A 12476-nucleotide genomic window follows, 5' to 3' on the forward strand; every position below is an offset into this window, starting at 1 on the left:
CACTCACACACACATATACCCCAGGACTATCTGTAAGTAAATAATTATTAATCCAACAATATTAGACAAAGATATTTGGGAATATATATAAAATCAGGAATAAAAGATAGGTTAACACTGAAAAATCAACTATAACTCTATATTAGTAGAAATAACTACTATGTGATCATTTCAGTAGACACATTTAAAATATCCATTTCCAATGAAATATTTGACAATCTCATTTCCAATGAAACTTGAAAACTATAACTGAAGGACCATCTTCAAATTAATAAAGTATACTCAAGAGAAACTTATAGAAAATACTATTATAACTGATAAAATATTCAATGTTTTCCCCTAATACTAAAAAAATGATTTCATTACTTGTATTAAATGTTGCATTTAGATGCAATATGGTAAAAAAGCAAATAAAAAACAAATAAAAGCATATTTGCTAACAGCATAGTTATTTGTATGGACCTGAAAACGGCCCAAGCATGGTGGCACAGGCCTTTAAACCCCAGCACTCCAGAGGCACAGACAGGCAGATCTCTGCAAACCTGCTTTACATAGTTCTAGAACATAGTCTCAAAACAAAACAAAAACCAAAAAACCACCCGATGAAGGGCAGAGAAGTGGCCCTGAGTTTGAATCCCCAGCAGCTAAGCTAGGATCATCTGTGTTGGCACACGCCTTTAGTCCCAGCATCTGGGAACAGAGGCAGGCAAATCTCTGAGTTCAAGGCCAGCCTGGTCTACATATAACAGCAATCCAGGATAGCCAGTGCTACAAAGAGAAACCGTGTCCTGAAAAATAAAACAAAGTGTGGCCACACATGCCTATCAGTCCAGAGCTGGAGGCAGTGACTGATGGATCTAGGATCTTGAGAGATTATTTAGCCTGCCTAACCCAGGGGCTTGAAGTTTGATGAAGAGACCCAGTTCTCAAGTAAGTATGGCAATGTAGAAGAATATCATATTAGCAGTCTTCCTCTGGCTTCTGTACATGTATACACACACAAAGAAAGAAAGGAGGAAAAAAGGAAGATCCTTTTATTATTATTATTTTTTTGAGACAGGGATTTTCTACAAAGCCCTGACTGTCCTGGAGCTTGTTATGTAGACTAGGTTGGCTCCAATTTTCAGAGATCCACCTGTCACTGCCTCTCATGTGCTGGGATTAAAAGTGTGTGCTACCATGCCCAGCTCCTTGATGAAATCTATTTAAAAACCTAATAAGCAAGTTTTGATTTATAAGAATCAACTGAGGGGTTGGGGATTTAACTCAGTGGTAGAGCGCTTGCCTAGCAAGCACAAGGCCCTGGGTTTGGTCCTCAGCTCTGGAAAAAAAAAAAGCATCAACTGAATTTTATGTACTATCACAGGAGAGGTACTTATTTGTGGGTGTGTAGGAGATGTTTTTCTTTTTTGGAGACAGGGTCTTATGTAATTCAGGCTGGTCTCAAACCCCTTATCTTCCTGCCTCAATCTCCTGAATGCTGAGATTACATGTATCATACCTAGAGAGACATTAAATTCTAAAATCTATCTTTGACAAAAGCATTACCATATGAAATACTAAGGGATACCAAAGATGTGCAAGAATGTACATTAAAAGCTATACAATAGCTATATACAGAGGTTCAAGCCTGTGAGACTTAATACTAAGAATATAAAGCAGGAGAATAAGCAGTTTAAGGCCAGTCTGGGCTACAGAACAGCTTGAAGACCCTGGAGGTTACAGAATACTGTTGAAAGAAGTTAAAGATTTGAATAATTATCGATCATTCTTAATAACAAATCAAAATATTCTTGCTAAATTTTACCCAATTTCTATAAATTCAATGTAATTTTAATAAAAGTCCAAGCAGGCTTTTTAAATAAATTGACAAACTGACTCTAAAGTTTATCTATTGGGAGGCAGAAATGATGGCTCAGTAGTTAGGAGCACTGGCTGCTCTTCCAGAGAACCTGGGTTTAATTTCCAACACCCCCCATGGCAGCTCGCAACCATCCTGTAACTCCAGTTTCAGGAGATACAATGCCCTCATCTGACTCTGAGGATACATGTACAGTCATACATTCAGGCAAATACTCCTATACATAATAAAATAAAAATGAAATAACATTTATGCATCAGTACAAAGAAAATATAAAATAGCCAAAATAACTGCATAATAAAATTAATGGAATATATTATAATTTTTCTCTATAGGCTTAAGTTAAACGATTTTTTAACAAAGATACAAATGTAACTTAGTTAAAAATGAGTTGTTTTACAGTCAGTAAAGAAACAACTAAAATTCAGGCCAACAAAATGGCTCAGAGATAAGGTGCTACCTACCAAGCTAATGACCTGAGGTCGCTCTCTGATACCCACATGGTGAGAGTAGAGAACTGATTCTGCAAGTTGTTCTCTGCCTTCCATGTTCATGCTGTAGCACGTAAATACTCAAGACAGAAAATCAAATGTCATTTTTAAAAATTAATAAAATAAAGAAAAATGCAACAAAAACCACTTTGACTAAGGATTTTTACTATGTACAAAATAATTTCAGGATGGGTAATAGATCTAATTCTCATAGCTAAGACTGTAAAAGACAAGGCAGTAATTCTGACTTTGACTTAGATAGAAGACTCTTAACACACAAAAATATATAACTCATAAAATAAAAGAATCAATGACAAAAATCAGATTAAATAGTATGTAGATTCTTCAAAACTTATGAAAATAAAACTACCACTTACTTGATCTACATTTAGATATGTATCACAAGGAATTGAGTTAAGCATGGTGGCTCATATTTGTAATTTTTTTTTTGGTTTTTCAAGACATAGTTTCTCTCTATAGCCCTGGCTGTCCTGGAACTCACTCTGTAGACCAGGCTGGCCTCAAACTCAAAAATCCGCCTGCCTTCTGCCTCCCAAGTGCTGGGATTAAAGGCGTGCGCCATCACTGCCCGGCTTCTTATTTGTAATCTTAGCTTTCAGGAGGCTAAGGTTGGGAGAATAACCACAAATTTGAAGCTGGCCTGGGCTATATAATGAGTTTCAAGGCAGCCTGAACTCCATCTTAAAACAAACAACAGACGACAAAAACAAGCAACCACAAACTCTCCAAAGGATATACTTACGGATCTATGTTCACAGCAGCACTATTCACAACAACCAGGCTTATGCTATATACACATATACAACATAAGAGGTTAAAAAGAGTTCCTGTCACATGCCACAATATGAGTGAGTCTTGAACACATTAAGTGGAGTTAAGTTACTTCTAAGAAAACAAAGTTTGTATGTTTTCATCGATATGAAGTAGTTAAATTCATAATAACTGCAGACAGATTGATACTAAGCAGGGACTGGGGGTACAGAGAAAGGAGCTGCTTATTGACAGGCACAGAGTTTCAGATTTGGAACATGAAAAACTCTGAAGACTTACACGACTGAATACCTGATTTGCATGACACTTATTAAAAAATTTAAAAAAAAATAAATGCTGGTATAAGAGTAGGATTCAGCTAGGAGGAGCTCCAAATGGTCAAGTTTGAGATCAAACTGACCAGCAAAAAGACTAGGAACTGGGACTGGAAAGATGGCTGTGCTGCTTGCTGTAGAGTACCTGGGTTCAATCTCCTACACCCATACAGCTGTTCACAACCATCTGTGACTCCAGTTCCACGGGTACCAGGCACAAACACAATGCACAATCATTCATGCAAGCAAAGCATTCACACACATAACCTAACTTTAAAAACCCAATGTGGGCTGGAACATATATTTAAGCACACATGTAAGGAAACAAGAAGTGAGTTGTAGGTGGATATGGTCAAAATACATTGCATACATGTATAAAACTGTCAATATGTATTCTAAAATAGAAAGACTAAAGATTAGAGAGAGAGGACGGGAGTAGAAACACTTTCTGTGTCCTGCTACGACAGCCGGTTCAGAGGAAGATCATTAACAAATGTTCAAGCCATTAGGCAAAGTTAGTTGAAGGGGATAGGATACTCACACGGTCCTAAGGCATCACCCCATAAACAACAGTAATCAGAGGGTAAACCTGTACCTTATACCGAAAAGTCCACTAACAGCTTGATAAACTTGGTAACATTAGTTCAACAGCCTGTCACTAAGTGTCAGGGTATATAGAACACAAAGGCACCTAACAGCCCTCTAAACTAACTCTGCCCAGAAGGCTTAATCTGAATTTAATCCTGCTTCTAGTTTACAGAAATATAGGAAATGAAAATCAAACTAAATGACACTAAAGAAGTGATCAGACAAAATTAAGAATATGAAAAAGAGTCTGAGACGGTAATTAAAGATGGAAACCTTCATCAGATCCTGCCTCAAGTTACCCATGGATACTGGGAACAATTTCAGAAACTGGAATGTGGACTAGAAATTAGATAATCTTAAGAAGTAATAGTTAGCTGGGCAGTGGTGACACATGCCTTTAATCCCAGCAGTTGCGAGGCAGAGGCAGGTGAATTTCTGAGTTCAAGGCCAGCCTTGAACAGCCTACAGAGTGAGTTCCAGGACTGCCGGGGCTACACAGAGAAAAAAAAAAAGCAGTACAATTTAGCTGGGTGAGGTATCACACACCTTTAGCCCAGTGCTTGGGAGGCAGAGGCAGGCAGAGCTCTCAGACTTGACTACAGAGTTCCAGGACAGCCAGGGCTACAAACAGAGAAACCCTGTCTAGAAAAAACAAACTGGAGAGATGGCTCAGTGGTTAAGAGCACTGACTCCTCTTCTAGAGATCCTGAATTCAATTCCCAGCAACTATCTGTAATGGGATCCGAAGCACCCACTCTTCGGGTATGTCTGAAGACAGCTACAGTGTACTCATATAAATAAAAATAAATACATCTAAAAAAAAAGTAATAGGCCAGGCAGTGGTGGTGCGGCATGCCTTTAATCCCAGCACTCAGGAGTTAGAAGCAGTAGATCTCTGTGAGTTCCAGGACAGCTAGGGCTGCACAGAGAAACCTTGTCTCAAGATAAATAAATAAATAAATAAGCAGTGATTATAAAAATTTAACCTTAATAATTAAAATATTAAATTTACCTATCAGTATCAATAACAATAAAAATTCAGTGTTTTGATCAGGACCACTGATAACATATAACAAGAGTTTTTAAAATGTTTATATACTTTACCTAGTAATTCCACTTCTAGGCATTCATCCTATAGAAATAAGAGTTGTATAAAACATTTATTGACCAGAATTTCTACTACAACATACTAATGAAAACAGATACAACCTAATTATCCAAGATAAATTACTTTGTAATTACTACAGAATTTATTTTGGTATTTTGAGACAGGATCTCATGTAACACAGACTGCCCTCGAACAACATTTTCTTTTTAATTTATATTTATGTATTTAAGGAAGAGGTGGCACTCAACACAGAAGTCCAGCAGATCAAACTCAAATCATCAAGTTTTGCTGAAAAGAGCCTTTTCTCACCAAACTATTTCACTGATCCCTAATTTAGTTGAGGGTGGTCTCAAGTTTCTAATATTTCTAAGTACTGAGATTATAGGTGTACTACAGGAGAAGCTAAAAAAAATTAATTTTTGATTCATTTGGAGACAGGATCTCTCATCATGTAGTCTAGGCTCCTGAATGCTGGGATTACAGGTATGTGACACTACCCACTCTTAACTATATACTTTTGTTTACTTATTTATTTTACTTATTCCTTAAAAGTTTATTTTTATCTTACGTTTGCTTACATTAGTGGTTCTCAACCTGTGGGTTTTGACCCCTTTGGGGATTGAGTGATCTTTTTCACAGTGGTTGCCTAGGTCCACTGGAAAACAGATTATCTACATTACGAATCTTTTTTTTTTTTTTTCCGAGACAGGGTTTCAGCCCTGGCTAAACCTGGAACTCACTCTGTAGACCAGGCTGGCCTCAAACTCAGAAATCCGCCTGCCTCTGCCTCTCAAGTACTGGATTTGAAGGCGTGTGCCACCACTGCCCAGAGAATCCTTTTTTTTTTTTTTTTGGATGTGAGCCTAGCCTTTAACTGAGCCATCTCTCCAGCCCCCCACCTTTAAAAAAAAAAGATTTATTTTTTAATTTATTATATGTAAGTACACTTTTTCTTCTCGCTCCAGCCCAGCTCGCTTCAGTCCCACTCACTCCAGCCCAAAGATTTATTTATTTATTATATGTAAGTACACTGTAGCTGTCTTCACACACCCCAAAAGAGGGCATTGGGTCTTATTACCAATGGCTGTGAGCCACCATGTGGTTGGTGGCATTTGAACTCAGGACCTTCGGAAGAGCAGTCAGTGGTTTTTCAAGACAGGGTTTCTCTGTATAGCTTTGGCTGTCCTGGAACTCACTCTGTAGACCAGGCTGGCCTCGAACTCAGAAATCCCCCTGGCTCTGCCTCCCAAGTGCTGGGACTAAAGGCATGTGCCACCACTGCCCGGCTGCAGTCAGTGCTCTTAACTACTGAGCCATCTCTCTAGCCCTTACATTACGATTCTTAACAATAGCAAAATTAGTTATGAAATGTGATGAAAATAATTTTAGCCGGGCGGTGGTGGCGCACGCCTTTAGTCCCAGCACTTGGGAGGCAGAGGCAAGAGGATTTCTGAGTTTGAGCAGCCTAGTCTAAGTTCCAGGACAGCCAGGGCTATACAAAGAAACCCTGTCTCGAAAAAAAAAAAAAAAGAAAAAGAAAATAATTTTAAGGTTGGGGGGCTCATTACAACGTGAGGAACTGTGTTAAAAAGTCATAGTATTAGGAAGGTTTCGAATCACTGGTCTTCATGTACACCACAGGCATACCTGGTGCTAGCAATGGCCAGAAGAGGGCACTGGAACCCCTGAACCGGAGTTACAGAAGGTTATGAGCTGCCATGTGGGTACTGGGAACCAAACCTGGTTTTCAAAAGCAGTAAGTACCCTTAACCATGAAGCCATCTCTCAAGACCCTCGTGTCTAAATTACTGGATGCGCGTGTGTTGCCTATATGATGCATGTGTGATGTGTGTGGGTGTATGACCTACAGTGCACATATGGAGGTCAGAAGCTCCTTCAGGTCTCTTCTTCCATTTTGACTTGGTTCTGGGGACTTAGCTCAACCAGGCTAATGCAGCAAGCACTCATACTTGCTGAGCTATCTAGCTGGCACTTGACTAAAAATCTTAATGTACACCTATGTGGTGGTGGTGCATACCTTTAATCCCAATACTCAGGAGGCAGAGAAAGGTGGATCTCTGAGTTCAAGGCCAGTCTGGTCTACAGAGTTCTAGAACAGCCAAGGTTACACAGAGAAACCCTCTGGGGAAGGTGGGGAGGAGAGATGTGAAACAATTTACAAACTGACAAACTCCTGTACAGGACAGACTGGATCAAATGCTAATTTTGATATTTCTAGGTGGTAGAGTGGATTAAGAAATTGAGAGGATTGCTATGAGTTCAAGGCTGGTCTAGGAAGCACTATGAAACCCTATCACAAAAAATACAAATAAGGGGTTGAAGAGATGGCTCAGCAGTTAAAAGTACTGACTGTTCTTCTAGAGGACCCCAGTTCAAAACCTAGCACCCACATGGCAACTCACTGTCTATAACTCTAGAAACTGACACCCTCAAACAGATATACATGTAGGCAAAGCACCAATGCACATAAAATAAAATTAATTAAAAAAAAAAAGGAAACAAGCAAACAGGAAAAGTAAAGATGAAGACTACATACTTGCCTCATTTGCAATATATGGGATACAAATATCTCAAAACCCTAGTAGCTGGGTATGGTGATTTGAATGAGAATGACCCCATAGTTTGAATATTTGATCCCTGTTAGTGGAACTGTTTGGGAAGAACTAGGAGGTGTGGCCTTATTGGAGAAGGTATATCACTGGGGATGTGCTCTAAGTTTTCAAAAGTACCATGCTTCCCAGCCCCACCCAGGGTCTGTCTGTCTGTCTGTCTGTCTGTCTGTCTGTCTCTCTCTCTCTCTCTCTGCTGTCTGTGGGTAAGGATGTAAAGCTCTCAGCTATTGTTCCAGTGTCATGCCTATCTGCTTCACAACATGATGATCATGGACTAACCTCTGAAACTATAAGCAACCCCTCTTAAATATTTTCTTTTATAAAAATTTCCTTAATCACGGTGTCTCTGAACAGCAATAAAAAGTAAGTAAGACACTGGGGTGTAGCTCAGCTGGAAGAGCCTGGGGAGCACATGAAGCACTGAACTCTATCCCTAGCACTTATAAACCTGGCATGGTGTATACCTGTAATTACAGCACTCAGAAGGTAGTTAAGAAATCCCTTCATCTTCTCACTTAGGAGGCAAAGGCAGGAGTATCTCTGTGAGTTCAAGTCCAGCATGAGATAGCCAGTGAGACTCTTGTCTAAAAAAAAAGTTCAGCCGGGCGGTGGTGGCGCACGCCTTTAATCCCAGCACTTGGGAGGCAGAGGCAGGAGGATTTCTGAGTTCGAGGCCAGCCTGGTCTACAGAGTGAGTTCCAGGACAGCCAGGGCTACACAGAGAAACCCTGTCTCAAAAAAAAAAAAAAAAAAAAAAAAAAAAAAAAAAAAAAAGTTCAGGTTCTGCCTCAGCTACACAGTGGTAAAAGGCCAGCCTTATATAAATGAAACCCCATCTCAAAGACTCTCCAAACACTTAAGACTGTGCATATGTACAATGTGACTACTATATAGGAAAAGTGACACAAAAACTTAGTACTGGGCTAGGAAGATGGTTCACTGGGTACAGTGCCTGCTGCACAAACACAAAGACCTGAATGGGGATTCCTAATACCAATGCAAAAAACTGGACAGAACAGTAAATATCTGTAAGTCAACAGCAGTGAGAAAGCAGTAAGTAGATCCTAAGGATTTGCTAGCCAGCCAGCCAGTCTATCTAAAGTGGTAGTCAGCTCCATGTTCAGTGTGAGAGTGAAGTAAAGTGCAGACATTGGATTATTAATTCCAGGCTTACACACAACACACACACACACACACACACACACACACACACGGGGCGAAAAAGGGCTGATGAAATGACTCACTGAGTAAAGCCACTTAATCATTATTTATATTACAATTTATGTGTTTTCATATATTTACATGTATATATAACATATATTACATGTATGTGTATTTGTGTGTGTGTGTATCCACCCATTCCCTGGAACCTATATAAAGGTGGAAGGAAAGAACTAACTCCACAAAGCTTTCAGTCACATGCCAGACACATGCCAGATGCCATGGTATATATATCCACACAATAGTAATAAATATAGTTTAAAAGCAATAACAAGCTCTTCTCTCTCTCTCTCTCTTCTCTCTCTTCCCTCTTAGCCTCTTGCTTTTCTTATCTTTACTTTCTCCTCCTCCCTTCCCCCCACCCCCACGGCTGGCCTCTACTTTCCTATCTCTTCTCTCTCCTTTCTATAATAAAACATCTTACAACCAAAAAAAAAAAAAAAAGCAATAACAATAAACCATACTAGATTACTGAAAGACAAAAATGTCAGAGATACAGGAAATCTTTAGAATAACTAGACAGGAAAATATTAATAGATGTCAAAAAGAATTTCCTATAAGTCAACTTTTAAAAATCTCATTATAGAATGTTTCCAATGTATGTGAAAGTAAAAAAACAAGCAAAACCATAATATACACCTATGGATTCATCACTCAGCTTCATTTATCAACATTTTTGTCAAAGCTATTTCATTTTATTTTAGAAGATTTTTGTTTTATGCCATTTGTTGAGGCTGAAAACATATCACATTATTTTACCTAAAAAACTCTATAATGAGCCAGGCATGGTGGCACACGCTTTTAATCCCAGCACTTGGGAGACAGAAGCAGGAGGATTTCTAAGACTGAGGGCAGCCCGGTTACACAGTGTGTCCAGAACAGCTAGGACTACAAAGAAGACCCTGTCTCTAAAAAACTAAACAGAAATGCTTCACTATGAAGAGAATGAACTTTCTTTCTTAAAGATTTTTGTTTTGTTTTGTTTTATTTTATGAGTGTTTACCTGAACATATATGTATGTGTACTAAATGCAAGTCTAGTCCTGGCAGTGACCAGAAGAGGACATCAGATTCCCTGGAACTGGAATTTCTGGTTTTTTTGTTTTGTTTTTCCACAAATTACAGTTTGTAAATAGTCATTTGGGCTCTGGGAAACCTGGCTTCAATAAAAGCAGTAAGTGTTTTAACCACTAAGCCAACACTCCAGCCCCAAACTTTCTTGTCAATACTGGCATTTAATAAATTCTATTAACTTCAGCTAAATATTGTCCTAAACACTATTATGTTTCATATAAACTAAACTTCATTATTCTCATTTTGCAAACAAGTTTCCAGTGGCTCAAGGTCCCATCTAGTCACAAGTGGTGCCAGGATATAGCCCAGAAGTTGTACCAGTGGGATGACTCAGCAGGTAAACGTACTTGCACGCCCAAATGACCTGAGTTCAATATTTGGGACCCACATAGTGAAAGTAGAAAACTGACTCCTACAGGTTGTCCTCCACACACACATTGTGACTGCACATGACCACATACATGCAAATATGTGTACAAGGAAAATATAACAAGAAAATAAATAAAAATAAACCTAGAAGTCTGAACTTTATTTTTTTTTCGACCACTAAAGTCTGCTGCTTTCCTACTGTATTTCTAGCCATTCCTTAAAAATATAATATAAATTGTAGTAATTTTGGGAGAGAAATTGCTGAATAAGAAAGCAAATAGAAAGGATGAAAAAAAGTGAACCACTGTGCCTTGCTTTGCATGAGAAATTTTCTTTGAACACCTCAAATGAAAAAGAAAAATATACCTAGATATCAGCACATGCCCTAGGATATCAAAGAGGCTGCCTCAGAGGGAGAGACAAAAACATACAGGCTTTATTAAAACAAGTCTGAAGGTGAGCAAGGGACAAATCTCTGTGAAGTCTGCCCTCCAACAACTGGGTGGGAAAATGTCTTTACTTGAACCAGACCTAACGGTTCAAACAGACAGACCTCACAAGCAGGGGCTAAGAGAGGAACATCAGTGATAACTGAGTGCTTAATAAAATCTTGAGCAAAAACTAAAGTGACTTATTTTTAAAAATTTCTGATTGCTATTAGCATTCTAAACCTTTAAAAAAAGAAACTACTAACCCAGGATTTTCAAGAGAAAGAAGTTTTCACTGCAGAACAACTTCCCTATGCCCTTCCTTAGGACAGCCCTGAGTACCAGTTCATTAATTGTTCTATGAACCTTTTAGGACATCTTTCTCAATCACCTCCACTCTTCTAAAATACACAGGTGAGTTCTTTCCTGGTTTCTACATTAATCTAAGTGTTTCTTTAGAAAACGAATCAATATTTTAATATAATATTCTCTAGACATGAATTTCCACCGCAGGCCAAGACCCATTGCTTATGTCTCCAGTTCCTAATTTTCAAACTTAACACTTCTAAAAGTACTCTACAAAGTTTGTTGAATAAGGAAAGAAGCTAAACAAAACAGAATACAGAATTACCTTTATGGGAAAAAATCTTTTTATCAGTTTAAAACCACCCAACATTACATGTCTTCAATTCTGCTCCTTTCTCTTTAGAAATTTCCCATCAGCCACTGGTTCAAACTGAATAAGACAGTATAACCTCCACTTTGGCTTGCAACAGCTTCTAATGAAAGACAGGGAGATAAATTTGAAGGATCTAGACCATAGTTCAGACTTTCAAGAGCTTGTACTGAGAATCCAGAATGCAGGATGAAGTCTGAAATGCTTACTTTTTACATTTTAAGCAAAAGGCAACAGGGAAAAAAACTCCACATTTTAAAAGACCCAAAGCAGTGATTAGTAAGGAACTTCACTTCACCCACTTCTACTACTTAACAGTCACAACAACAACAACAACAACAACAACAACAACAACAACAACAACAACAACGGCATCCTCTAAGTTCATAGCCCTCAACTACAGGGGAGAGAGTCACTGGCCAGAACCCTTTCTCTAATGTTTGTTATCCAAACCATTTTGCATAAGTATCTGCTTAAAGAACCCTTTGAAGTAAATCTTTGGATAAGGAAGTTTTCTTTTTCATCAGTTTAAGAAAATTCAAAACAACATCTCAATTTAAGCTCATTACCATGGAAAGAAAATGCCTCCATCCATGTTTTATAAGCCACTCTTTGGTTGCCATGTTACCTTGGTTAGAGTCCCCTGGGTCTTCTATATGAGCCATGACTTTGCTGAGATAAATGTCCTTCTGTTTTTCTAGATCTGATTGTGAAAACATCCTTGAATAAAGCAAACCAGGAAGAAAAACATCCATTAGAACCATAACTATAGTGCTTTGTAGAAAAGTCACATATTGAAAACAGGTAAAACATCCAACTTTCAGAGGCAAATTCTCTTTTAAGATCTAGTGAGAAAAGACAATGTTAGTTATAGTACAAAACTGAAATTAAGCATAGAGTTTAGAAGTAGAGGAAGAAAAAA

General features: G+C 38.4%; 1 protein-coding gene across 10 annotated transcripts in view; it reads right to left on the bottom strand.

Annotated features, from left to right (window-relative positions):
- S100pbp (S100P binding protein) overlaps positions 1 to 12476 on the bottom strand; it is a 41067-nt gene that overhangs the window by 16959 nt on the left and 11632 nt on the right. For 8 of the 10 annotated variants that reach the window (XM_031378754.1, XM_031378760.1, XM_031378757.1 and 5 more), the window contains one exon: positions 12183 to 12274. In XM_031378754.1, the coding sequence (XP_031234614.1) occupies positions 12183 to 12274 (92 nt within the window). Of the gene's footprint in view, positions 1 to 10544; positions 11658 to 12182; positions 12275 to 12476 lie in introns of those variants that run through there. The other 2 variants (XM_031378759.1, XM_031378762.1) reach the window with 2 other exon arrangements.

Source organism: Mastomys coucha, unplaced genomic scaffold, assembly GCF_008632895.1.
Source record: "Mastomys coucha isolate ucsf_1 unplaced genomic scaffold, UCSF_Mcou_1 pScaffold18, whole genome shotgun sequence".
Classification (NCBI taxonomy): domain Eukaryota; kingdom Metazoa; phylum Chordata; class Mammalia; order Rodentia; family Muridae; genus Mastomys; species Mastomys coucha.